Here is a 13746-nt window from a genome sequence, read left to right as displayed (position 1 = left end):
TTATCCACCTGAATTATTATCTGCACAAGCACTTGATCCTTTCACCCTTCTAGTGGACTGAATAACCTGCTGGAATACAGGGTCTCCAGGACCCTGCGTGCGTGTTAGAACTGCTGACCTGGTGGACTAGGAGCTCTGCCACCTCCACGTGGTTGTTGAGGGCAGCCAGGTGAAGCGCGGTGTAACCATCATCCTTTTTCTCATCCACTATCCATGGTCTTGGCAGTTTGGATAGCAGCACACGCATGGCACTGCAAAACAAAGATGAGAATACAAATTTCAGCAACTGAAAAAATGAACTAATAAACATTTAACAAGTGAGCAGGCTTTTATAAATTTGGTGAGGCTATGAAAGTCACATGAAGGGCACTGAACTCTGCAAATCAAGAGTACTAAATAAGGGTAACAAGAGATAATAGAGCAATAAAGGGTAATAGAGCAGATTAAGAGAGTAGATTAACTTCGGTGGACTTAAACGTAAAAAAATGTGTATTGACGTCTTTCCACGGTTGAAATAAAATACGTTATGTTCATTCATGTTTATTTCTTGCTTTAAGTAAATATGAAAAGATGATTGGTTCACGCCGCTTGAACTGAGGCATTACAGTTATTACGACACATTAAAAAGCCACAAAACTGTATTTAATGTTTGAATTTCTTAATATTTAATTTTAAAGCTGAGATCTTGTGTAGTGTGAGAGCGGCATGGCTTGGCGGACATAGCAACAACTAAGGAGGGTGGGTTTTTGCGAAGGGTCAACTGTATCTGGTGATACTTTAAAATGTAAATAGTAGAAACAGGCACAAGTACTAGGGAACAAGTACACAAGTGACAGTAGTGATCCATCATGAAATCAAGAGAGCATGGCCATTAAAAACATTTGATCTACAAAGTTAAACGCTGGTCTTGAGGTCTACAAAAACAAAAAATCTAAAAATTAGAGAACATTGATCAATCTGCTACATACCGGCTGCTTTATCTATCCAGTATTTGAGTAGCCAAAATTAACATTCAAGTAAATGCATATAAATGTGTAAACATGTATAAAGCAGATACAATGAAGACCACAGAGCCCTACTGGCCTTTGGAACAGCCACTACAGAGGCTATGCCACCCATTCAAACCCCCGGAAAATTGACAAACCCAAGCAATTTCATCAGGTCATGATGAACCAAGGAAATATCACTTTATGCAGTGCTCAACTGGTTATTCACTGTGCTCAAGAAGAAATGCGGGGTTAGTATTCTCAAATGTCTTTGAGTGTTAAGGGTGTTAAAGTATCACTAGTAGGATGAGCAGAAATAAATGAGGATGCATCTAAAGGACGAGAAAAAAAAAAAAAAGAAACTGATGAATGCAATTTCAGATGAGGTGGATTTGTGGAAGCCTCCAAAGTGCTGCTTTCTGCTGCAGGGTGGATTCCGGTAAACCCAAAGCCAGTCTCTGGTTACTTAGGTAGTGCGGAGAGAGCTCAGTACACATTTGGAGCGCTGTGCAGCAAAGCAGCTGTATGTACTGCAGTGCACACGGCATGCACACACACACACACACACACACACACACACAGCCCAGTTACATCTTTACACCTGCAATGCTCATGGAGGCTTGGAGTTTGTGGATATGCCCCTTAGATTATGTACAACTGATGCATAAATTTAAGAAAATGTGCTCATCAATAGGGTGAAGAAATTTAAAGTGATCACACAAAGAATACCAAGGTTTCGATATATCCTGCAACACCCATGAATTCTTTTGGACTGCACCGGCACAGACATCCCACTCAGGAAAGTAGTAGCCAATATTGAAAATGGTCTGCCACTGGTGCATTCTTGTATTGGCAAGAATGCGACGGATCTGTGGCAGTAAGGCGCTGGCATTGTGAGTGGCAAGCCCTTCTAGATGAGGCGTAGATTGACAGGCTGCCTGCCACGGTGGTGGAAATGGGCAGGCATTAATATTAATGCAGCTCGCTGGCACTACTGCATTGCAGTCAACTTTTTTTTGTTGAGGAGGAGTTCAAAGAACACTAAAAATATGCAGTCTGTGGCACAAACCCCTTGCAATTCCTTCCTGGAAATGATTTGTTCCACTGTGAGCAAAGGGAAACTGAGATGATGAATGTTTGTTATTGGTAGCAAATCTTTATAGGGTCTCGATAATCGACTTGACGTAGATAACAGTCTCCATGTAAGAGGTGAAGAACAAGGCTCAGAAGAAGCAATGAGGCTGAAGTAGCTGTATGAACATGGGGGCAAATGTAAAAGTGAAAGAGAGGAAAAGGCAGGCGGGAGAGGTAAGGTGAAGGAGAAGCACGATGGAACTGGGTCACCCTGTGAGATACAAAGATCCCTCAGGAGCATGCAGACGAGGCCTGTTGTCTCTGGTAGCCACATGGTAATTTGTCATAGGCCTGAAGCTCACTGTTACTAGGAAGGAAAAGGCCAACACTACCTTACAGTAGCACATGAGGAGTAGAGTTAAGAGCTTCAATCTTTTCAATGCAGGAAAGAGTGAAGCAACTATATGATAGGCCTGGATAAGATGAACCAGTCAACTTTGGGAACACTGGAATAAGCAACACCTTGTACCATCAAGACTGTAAAGTTGTGAAGTTAGATAGCATGGTGTTCTTGGCATACACAATGGGCGAGAAAACTGACACTTTAAGCTCATAAAAATGAGTACTCCACACACATAGAAATGGAGTGTGGCTGTACAAGCAGGACCTTTTTTCCTAAACAGAACGAACAATGGCTGAAATGAGACTGAGTAATTGAAACAATTAAGAACAATCAAGACGGAAAGTGGATCTGCATTCCAGAGTGAAGAAGTGTTTATTAAGTCCAGCTTGCATAATGCTTTCTTTAAAGTGACTTCCTGGCAACTTTATTTCTTTATTGGACATATGGTTTGTGAACTTGTGATAAAATCCATTAGCATTAAAAGTGTGGTCAACTACTGAATTTTTACATTGGTTGTAACTGAAGAGTCTGATATAGTAAACGATTTTGTGAAAATGTGAGGAAGAAGGTATTGCAGAACACATTACAAACTTTCATTCGCTTAATTTTACAGTATGTCTGTCTCACGCGAATTATCTGCATCAACGAAGGACCCATCGGCACAGTAATATCCGTGTCCTAATTATCTATACTGTTTCTAGAGGCATATTCATAAAAAAAATAAATAAATAAAATAACTTCCAAATCCAAAATGTTGCTGCACTCACATGGAAACAAATAATGTGATTTGCATGCTACAAGAATAAAGAAACAAAAGAAACATGGTATTTGGAACACAAAATCTATATTTCACTTAGACTATGCATGATATACAGATGTTATGCATCAAAAAACATTAAAATGGCAATACCTCCAGGGATCTAAAAAGCAAATTACATTTGACAGCGAGTTAACACTGAAAATTTTCTTCTTTCTGTAACGAAGGTAAATTCTTTGATTGGTAGCTGACTCACTTAGGGGAGTAGTAGACAGCACTGCTATAAATCTTAGGCTTTAAATCACTCAACCCCAAACTGTTTACTCGAGGTAGGTAAATTCAATCCACCAAAGTAGCTCAGCTGGTGTCCAAACTCTTCAGAAACAAGCAGCAAAGAAACACTAAACTAACAAGCCAGCAGACAGATGTCTAATAAGCATGTATTAAGGATACAGTTGGGTGTACTTGAAGTTAGATGCCCATTAACAGCAGTATGATGCATTGCTGAAAGGTTGATTTAATGATCTGCATTGGGGTTCTATTTAATGCTTGCTCAAGTATTACGGTCACAAAATGCATTTAAAATATCTATAGGTCTTGCCAAGTAAAGAGCATTAATATTGTAGTCTAGAAGTCTGACTAATATCTTGTAATCTAGGAGTCTGACCAAAATCTTACATCAAGCTATAAATTATTTTGGTATCATTTTATTTGAAGGTTAAGAATTGGTCTAGTTGCTTATTAGCATGCATATTACTAGCATATTGGCTGTTTATTAGTACTTACAAAGCACATATTAATGCCTTATTCTGGAATGACCATATTTTAGATCCCTTAATACCTAAAAGTTGATGACTACCTTACTATTAAAAAGCAGCAAATTAGGAGTTTATTGAGGGAAGGCTCTTAGTTAATAGTGAATATGATCCCTAATTTAAAGTGTTAACTTTTTTTTTTTTAATGACAGGAACTGTATTTAGCATGACATGGTTATTTTTAGGGACAGTTTTGAATTATACAACCATCACTTACAAAATGAATGTAACTTCATGTCATTTGATTTTTGGCACTTATCTGTATCTTAATTTTTATTTATTTTTTTCCTCTCCTGCATTTGCCTTTCAACCAAAAAAATTAAATAAACAAAGTTACAGTTAAATATATAGTTATATAGAGATAAGTCATCTTTAAACTGAGTGGATGCTGGAAAAATAGCATCAATAGAAACGATTTATTTTTGAACTCAAAGTGCAGATGCAAGCTGAATCATGAGGCCATCACTGCTCAACTTCTCCATCATTCTCTTACCTGTCAGTTTGAGTTAAGTAGATACAGTGACCTCCAAGTGACCATATGGGTTTCTATGGAAACCATTTATGAATTATTCAACACTTGAGAATGGGTCAGTTATTAACATGGGTCAGTATGCAAACTGTTAATATTACTGATGCACTGAACATAAGTCTTTTCAATTTGTGCTCCAATACATGTTGATTCATTAAATGCACTGTAAAACCGAACAGTGAAATGAGTTAAAGTTAATTAAAATAATTAAAATAAGCTCGAAATGTTGTTGTTGTAAGGCGAATGCATGTTGTTTGACTTTTAACATGCAAATGTTGTGAGTCTTTTAGATAACTACATTAGCATGCTAGTGTGCTGTTGCTAATTAGCACTTAACTATAAAGATCTGAATGAATGTGTTGTTTATGGTTTATATAATTATCATTGTGATAAGTGGGGTGGGATCATGGAAATGAGGCTTGGCTTGGCTCCCATTGCTCTTAGCCCTGCCCCACTTGTCATAAATAATTTAAGCTCTACTAACTTAAAAAAAAATTGAGTTTGTTTACTCAAATGTTTTGAGGCAATAAGTTTCCTCAAATGCTTTGAGTATTCTTAACTTATCAGGTTTTACAGTGTGGGAGGAATTAGAAGTGATTGGAAGTCAACAGAATATTGATATCTTGAGTAGATTCTACAAAAGGATCATAAAAAGATCAATCCTTTTTTAAAGGGGATAAAAGCTACTACTACTAGAAATAAAACTGTTCTTAAAGCAATGGCAGGTAAAAAGCAATCATTAAAAACACAGATTTAAATGCTATAAAGTATTATTTATTCTAGTGCTTCACTTAGTTTCTATACCCACCTCCCTTACTGCTACTCATGATATCATCCACAGTCATGTCTCTTACCATTATGACACCAACTACGACAACTATTGGCTCAGAATAATGAATTGGCCAACCCCCAGAACAAGAACAAGTGGTTTGATTGGGCAAAAGGCAGTTTGGCTTGTGTCAGTTTGTCCTTGGATAGTTTGGCTTGATTGATTACAGTCCTTTACCCCAGTGGAGGTGGACATATGCATGTGGGGGAAAGGTTGAAATGTGCATTGTCCAAATAGTTTTCCGTTTTTGGTTGCAATGACCTGTAGGTGATTTGTGGAAAAGTGGAATATAAAGATTTAGACATTTTGAAATCCATCCACAAAATTTACGTCATTAATATGGCACAACTAGCCACCACTCCTGTCTTATTAACAAAAAAAAAAAACTACACCGTGAAGTCACTGTTCCTTGTCTATTAACCACATGCTTGTTTCAAACTACCTTTTCTTTGTTTACAAACATGACAACCACGCGAAGATGCATTTCCAGGGAAATCAAACCAGCTCAAGTTACAAATTTGAGGCAAATTGAGGCAAGGAGTCACTTTTGAACTTTTTTTTAAATTTATTTTTGGCCTTTATTGGATATGACAGTGAGAGAGTGGAAAGGAAACAAAGTAGGAGAAAGAAAGGGAGAAACGTTCAACAAGGACCACGAACGAGATTTGAACCTCGGTTGGACGAAGCGCAGCCATACTTTCAGAGTAGTGCCATTGAGGCTATTGGCTCAGACAAACAGATTTTATTTTTTACTTAAGTCATTTATGTTTGTTCATTTTACCCTAAATGTTTTACCTTTCTGATAAGAAAAAAAAAAAAAAAAAAACACACTGGTATGGGACTATTGTGCAATATTCTCAGGTATTCCAAGTATTCACCAACTAAAATATTTACACCTATGCCCTCAATTTGAAATAAAAATGGCTTTCAAACCAGTGAGCTGGATCCAATGGTGCTCATATTGTTGGGCGTCTCTAGCATTGGGTATTACAGTATGTGTGTAGGGGGGTTTGGAGCTGAGGTGAGAGATCAGAGTGGAGCAGTGGTACAGCCGCAGTGGGGCTGAGTGGAACAATGGCCAAGACCTGAGAGACTGGCTGCCACAGGCTTCCCCCGACAGCACTCAGTTCGGCCCTTCATAAATCACTTTTATGCCGTCTGCCGCTCAGCAGCTTTACCCGCTCCATGATGGAATGCTTAAAGGGCTGAGGATCAGGGGAGAGAGAAATAGACCAAGAAAAAACAGGGTGGAGGATCTAGTGTTATAAACAAGTACACTGAATATGGAGGGTGTGCTTAGGGTGTTTTTCATCCTGAAAGAACAAAACCAAATGTCTTGATTCATCCACCTACCTTAAAGTTGTTGTACAACGCCAATTAAGAAATCAAATCTCGCTCTCTAGACAGGTCTGTTATATGTAATCAATCCCATCTAGACTTAAAAGCTGTGCCAAAACTAATCAGACAAATAACATTAAAAAAGTCATTTGTCTTTTTGCGCAGACCCCAAGGCCCATAGTAATTAAAACCCCTGCTTAACTCAATACTTATTAACATTCCGTCAGTTAGGTACTGATGTGATTGATGAGATCTCCTGTTACAGGGGTACCTGAACTCAGCACTTCCGGGAAAGCTTTCAAGAAAAAGCTTTGCAGAGAATTACCCATGGGTGGTGCACCCAGTCAAAGCACTAACTGTCAGAGTGAAGCTGAGTCAAAGTTCTCAGATCGTGGCTGGAAATCTTAGCTGTGCAACATTTGCAGTGAACTGTAGCAAAATGTCACACATTTCAGTATGGCTTTATATAAACAAAATGAGCTAAACGTTCATTAAATCATTAAAAAATTTACGTTTTTGCAACTTAAACATTGATCTAAGGAGGTTGAACCAGGACCTCTGTGATGGACACAGCTTTAATAGCTTTTTTCCCCAACTTATTTTAAATTGCAGAAGAGAAGTAAAATACAACAAAGTCATTCATTATTGGCCCTGCTTTCTCTGATCAATAGCCGGCTCAACTAAACATTCACAATTTATTTGAGCCTCCATTCACATCACGCGCATCAAAATAATAACTGTCACTGCAAAGCAAACTGCAAAAACACCCATTTTTTCATTTTGATGAGGGGTGGCTTGAAGATTAATTTTTATAAAAGGTCTCAGGTGTTGGGGTGATGTTTTTAAATTTTCTTGAATGAGTGATTCACCGACTGCTAGTTTTTGCAGCCCCATGAACTTTAAAATGTGTCTTTTTTTAATGGTGCTGTTTGGCTAAGGGTTGGGCCTCAAGCTGATGCATTACTTAGAGTGCATTACAGTTGGCAAATAGTCAATTTTCGTAGTGCCCATAAATACAGAACGCATTTGAACGCCAATACATTAGACTGTGGACACATTAATTGAATTGTACTTCACAATAATAAAAGATTCTTGCAAGCATTACACAATCTTAAGAATTTTTTACATCTTTTCCATAGATGCTTTTTTAGTAATCTAATGCAAGTTAGAAACCTATTTTTGTAATCCTCAAAGGTTTACCCAACACTGCCGCGAGCTATAAAAGGTGGGAGAGGAGAAGCCTCAAGACAATTACCAACTAGAGATTTACATTATTTAACAGAGACATTACACTAAACGATGTGAAAACATTACTTTGAGAGATTAGATAGTGCCTTGAGCGCTGTAATTATCTCCGTGTGGGGGTGGGCTGACTGCAGAGGTAGCATTGTTACTGCAGGTAGAGAGACGCAGCAGTGGAGGACAAAGCCGTGAGATGACAGAGGACATTGCTGGCTAAAACCAGCTCTCCACACTGAATGATGGGACCTCCTAATTAAACATTTCTGTGGTTGTGCCTCAGGAAGCCTGAACGCGGCTCTTGAAAATTAATGAAAAGCTCAAGAGGGAAGAACAAAACTTGAACCCCTGGGGAAATCCTGGCGTGTCCCAGAACCAAGATAAATCATATGCTCAATACGAGTTCGACAGCTGCAGACAGATAGCTAAGCTTAGTGTCCTTTGAAATACCTTAACAGGTTTGATCCAAATTGCACTCTAGTACTCTATAGACTTTTCATAAACCTTCAAGCACTATTGGCTCCCCCTCTTCTCTCACACCTAACTGCGTATGTTACTAAGTATAGTGACAAGGAGAGGCAAGATCTACCATATGCAGCATGCTCCGGCACTATTTAAAAGAGAACTGAGAACAGGATGGGGGCTGTTTAGATGGAGAGTTAGAGTAGGGGGTGGAGAGGTTGGGTGTTAGAAAAGCAGGGGAGGGGAAACGAGTGAGGGAAATAAAAGTGGAACCATGAGAGACCACTTTATTTGGCGCTACTAAAAATAACACAGCGAATAGCAGGCCAGCAAGCCAGTGCTGCGCTAACACAGGCTAACTACTTGCCTTGCTGGACACACAATCGATAGGTGGAACGGTGGATGGGAGACTTCCCAGAGCTTGTAGGGGGACAGCTGCCTTGGTGCAAGGAGGGGGTTATTTTTGCACTGGTTGACTAAATATGGTCACAGGGAGGTGAGCAAGATACCAAAGAGGAGCTGGTTCTAAAATGCTTCCCCTGCTAAAAAGTGGTAATGATTTAGCTTTTTGAAGTGCAACAGCTGGCTCCTTTTGTCGGTAGTGGCTTTTTGTTCACCTTCAAGAACGCCAATGGCGGGTCACTGAAATCAGATGGGGCGATAAACGAAAAGAGTCACCTCCAGTCACCTTAGGGTTTACCAAGAAAGGGTAAAACTGTTGACAACAAAAAGTTATCTGCAAGCATCAGAGAAGCAACAATCTGCATACCTGACAGGCTGTTGATGCACATTTGTTTTCAAATTAAAATGGCTACTTATAAATTTGCTTATGAAGCACAAAAAAATGGCATTACAGAAGGCAGCGGCTTGAGGGATAAAACTGCGGTTTTCGAATGATGTCGATCAGAAATAAACTAGCCAAGCACTAAAGCGCTAGAGAGATCTCATGCAGTCATGCACTTCTTCACAGAATTCACTGAGAATGCACATGCTAGAGATGGGAGGGAGGAGGGGGTGAAAGTGCTGCAGTTTTTTCTGCCCGTTTTTAGAGCAGCGACAGCTCCTCGTGTCAGCATGATGTCTATCCCTGCCTAAATGTAAGCCGTGAGTATGCTTTCTTCACCCGGCTCCACCCCTCCCGCTTTACCACTCTTGTTCCTTCTCCACAACACTCGTTCACTATCCCCCCACCCACACCCCCCTCTTCGTCAGAGAAGCTGAATCAGCGAGTCGGGCATGCGATGGCTGCAGCAGCTGGAGAACTCCGGAGGTCATTATGGCTCTTCACACACAGGAGAGAAGAAAGAGGGAGGAGCAGAGAGCGGAGGAAACTGAGCTGACAGGTAATATATGCTCCCTGTGCCTTCCTCCCTCCGGACGGGAGTTTGCCCCCCATGCCGGCTGGTCCGCACTGACGTCTCTGCTTTTTTCTTCTCCGTTCCGGATGCACTGGGGGTTAAGCGCGTGGCCGGTCAGCCACGGTGTGCGGTGTGGTCGCTTAGAGGGAGTGGAATTTACAGCTCTGCAGCAGCATGATGAGAAAAACTACTTCTCTGGGAACACCTTGTGAAATAATGTAAGTGCTTCCCCCCGCAAGGAAAACGGCAGGGATGTGTGAAACAGTCGGACAGACAGGTGTAGGTGGAACAGGGGGAAAGTTGCTGTCATCTGTGTGGATTTGCTTGCTTGCTCGCTAGAATACTGTTTCCACCTCGCTCGCTCGCTCTTGTGCCCTACCTCACTCTCTCCGTGTCTCTTGCTTTTCCAGTGCTGGTCAGGCAGCAGGCTGCTGCAGCACAGCACTCTCTGGTTCATTACCTCCTCGTGGCTGCAGCACCATAGACATCTAAAAGACGGACTCCGAAACTCAGTGTCCCTGAAACGTGCAGCTTTTATCTTGGATCTTTCACTCTGAGGCACTTTCAGACGGAATACAACTCTATCGGGATGGTTACACACTTTGCCAACACTCAATTTTCCAGTGGCCAGCCGTAATTACTGGAACCATGTTTGGTGATTCAAGACAGCGGGGGGACAGGTGTACGCTAGCCATGAAGGTTCATTGGTGTCACAGTGGGACGCAAGTTTCAGGCCAGGTGGGGGGTGAATCGAATTGATGGAAAAACAGATGTGCTGGCATATTAAATCTCCAGGGAGGGCGGTTCGGTGGCTGCTGGATATGTGTGTCAGTGAGTGAACCCACAACACCCAGGGTAGTAACCCAGTTTCTCTCTGTCTCTCTGCATGCTTTCCAATCACTAGGCAGGGGCAGGGCTGTAGTGCTGCAGTGCCATCTCCCCCTCTCAACACACTCATCCCTAAATCTTTACTAACACTATGGCGCCACAAGAGTCCAGCCATACCTCGCCATCATATCTAACCCCGTCAAGCACCACAAACTCATCCAGGATTTCCACCCCTGCCCAGAATAGCCTGTCTAAGTGTCCTTCTGTTATGTTTCCACCCCTGCACCTCTCCTTTTGGCCTGGTATTGGATAGGCTCCTGAGAGGAGGGGGATGAGACAGGGCGGTGTTGACTTGTGGAATGTGTGGAGCTGGAGCAAAGATTCATTAGAGAGCTACTGAACATTTCATGCTGCCATGCAAACAGTTATTGATCTCTAGCACACAGCATTCGAGTTCTAGAGAAGCTTCTAGAATAAACACACCCAGGTCAGCTCTGGGGGCAAAAAAAAGGGAATATGGGGATTTCGCAGGAAAAAAGAAGGGGTTAAAAAAAAAAAAAGAAGAAAAAAAAAAAGAAGAAAAAAAAAGAAATAGGAGAGGAGAATCAGCACACTCGTTACAAATCACTATTGCTGAGTGGGCATTAGCTCTTGCATGTGACCTCTGGCCTGGTCTGTGTGGCTAAAGCCCAAATCCTGCTCACAATAGCTTCCTGTTCCACTTGGATCAACCTCATTTTTGGACCTCAGCAACCAGTCTGACATACAACTGAGAATGTAGTTAAACAACGGACAAGCAGATGGAAAACGGGTGGAAAGGAGATGCATACATGTTCAGGACACTGTTACATTAGAATGCGTCTCTTTTTTTTTTTTTTCTTCTAAGGAGTCCTTTGAACTTTCATGGACAACAAGAAATCCAGGCAACAAGGACAACACAAGAACAACTTCCTCTATTTTTCAACAAAATATTTTTACAGATTTCAGAGAGAGACTAACTTTTTACCAAAAAAAAAAAACTATATGGCACTGTTCTTTTCCAGATTCCCTACGGATACCCCAACATTCTCTCGAGGACAGCCAAGGTCAACAGAAGATATAGAACTGAGTGAACCCCAATATATGTAATGCGTACTAGGAACACGGTGCTGGGATAATGCAAAAGAAAAAAAGCGTGACCTTAAGAATCTGTGAAAGTCACCTTATGTATAATCCACTGCATTTTGCAGGATGGTTAAAAAAAAAAAAGAAGAAAAAAAAAAAAAAGACATCAACCGACGTGATTAAAAGCGTTTGGTTTAAATAAAGGCTGCGTTAACCAAACATCATACCAGAGAAGGTAAGGAAACTCAGCTGTGTCTGGGGCTGCCTACTTGGTGTACATACTTCTTTATGTGCCCATATGAACATATGACAGCTATGGAATGTAAAGAAGTATGTATTCTTGGTCAGGTGCTGATCCTCAGTTTATAAAATGTGCCATGATTCTCTGCATCACTGATTATGGATACATGGAAACAGTGTGATGGATTTTGTAACTGTGGTGCAGAAACTTACTGCAGCAGTGGATTCTGAGAGAAGTTGCTGCTCTTTTGGTGACTTCACCAGCAGTCCACACCGCCTCTCTCGAACTCAGCAATTGTCATGCTATAGTTCATTTCTGCAGGTAGACTAACATTAAAATAACAGTTTGTAGTGCCCACTTTCTTGGTGACAGAATGATTTCAGTCACTGCTACCTAAAAGATCCAATAACAGCCCGAGACATCGCCATAGGAACAGGAGCTCCTTTCATTATTGGAGAGTTTGCTGCATTCTAAGCTTTGAATTGTGGCCAGCTGCAACTAAGATCCTGTTTCTGCAGGAGCGGCATGCGCCAGAACCATTAATACCTTAATCTTTTTCAACTTGCCTAGAGAGGGTAAGTTTAGGACAATTTAACTTTTTTTGTCCCTTAAAAGTTAGATCTTGCTACAGGGAAGCTGCTGAGGTAACAGTTCCACAAAGGTGAGCAGAGCTTGGCTATTAAAAAAGGAAGCTTCTCTCACATTGTGGGATAGTACCGTTGTCCGTTTCACCCTGCCACCCGTTTCTGCCCCCTTTGTTCATGTTTGCTAGGCTTGCCAAATGCTTTGCTGGACCACAGAGTAGTCAGATTAGAGCATGGAAAAGTGACAATGCAGGATCAGAGTTGGGTCTGCCTGTCAGCTGATTCCAATTGTCCTCTACAAAAGGTAAATGGGGGCCTTCAGAAGAGGACCTCTTTTTCATTTTTGGTCAACTGGTGTGCAGCAAGAAGCATTGTGAAAACAGTAGAATGAATGTACGAGTAGAACAATGTATTATACAATGCTGAACTTTTAAGCTGATCAACAGGTGTAGAAAACAGTCCTCTGAGGGGATAAGGTCAGTTATACTTTCAGGGGTTTGAATGCTTACCTACACCAGGTGTTTGGCGGCACACCGCGTCATCTATCTACTGAAGTAATATTTGATTTATGGTGATGACTAAGGTCAGAGCATCACTGCAATCCTCGCTCACTCATGCTACCGATCAAGAAAAATGTAAAGTACGCATTGTGTGCAAAGATACAGTAAGGTTTTTTTTGGTCATGACTGGAGCCTGGGAGAGCTTGTGGCCCATTTTTCTGAATGTCAGACACTCCCGTCTGTCCTCTGTAGGGCTGTGCTCTTTCCATTTTTGTGCACCGCTTGCTGTATGGTTCGCTCCTGTCAGTCGTGTGGCTGTGTTCCCTCTTTCTCGCCCTCAACCCCAGACTGAGTGACACCCACAGCAGATGCTGACATTATCAAATGTTCAGCTGCTGTCCCTGGCTTTTGCCCTCTTATGGCCAGTGTATTTGGGGGCCGAACTTTGTCCAGAATGCCGCAAGCCAGTGTCTGTGTAGCGCAGGGAGGGGGATCTGTGGTGTAAATAGCACTTTACTGACCCCTCTTTAATAAGCGCCATATTGAGCAGCAATGACCCCTTGCTTACACTCTCAGCTGGCCACCTGCTAAGGAGCTAAAGAGGCCTTTTGGTTCCATTTAAGCTGATGGACAGTCGACTGCATCTTACAAAACAACACGTGCTCACTGTGCGTCACCGAATTGTTTTGTGGAGTTGCT

General features: G+C 41.5%; 1 protein-coding gene and 1 long non-coding RNA gene across 4 annotated transcripts in view; one reads left to right on the top strand and one right to left on the bottom strand.

The window, feature by feature from the left end:
- Window positions 1–13746, bottom strand: part of mib1 (MIB E3 ubiquitin protein ligase 1) — a 63060-nt gene that overhangs the window by 14996 nt on the left and 34318 nt on the right. For all 3 annotated transcript variants that reach the window (XM_058745488.1, XM_058745470.1, XM_058745479.1), the window contains exon 13: window positions 119–251. In XM_058745488.1, coding sequence (XP_058601471.1) covers window positions 119–251 — 133 coding nt within the window. The remainder of the gene's footprint in view (window positions 1–118; window positions 252–13746) is intronic.
- On the top strand, window positions 8942–11160 carry LOC131520931 (uncharacterized). Its single transcript, XR_009266159.1, has 2 exons — window positions 8942–10008; window positions 10201–11160. It is a non-coding gene; the product is annotated as an uncharacterized LOC131520931 (long non-coding RNA).

This window comes from Onychostoma macrolepis, chromosome 02 (genome assembly GCF_012432095.1).
Source record: "Onychostoma macrolepis isolate SWU-2019 chromosome 02, ASM1243209v1, whole genome shotgun sequence".
Taxonomy (NCBI): Eukaryota; Metazoa; Chordata; class Actinopteri; order Cypriniformes; family Cyprinidae; genus Onychostoma; species Onychostoma macrolepis.
The sequence above is the reverse complement of the archived record's forward strand: the minus strand, read 5'-3'. Positions and strand labels throughout refer to the sequence as shown.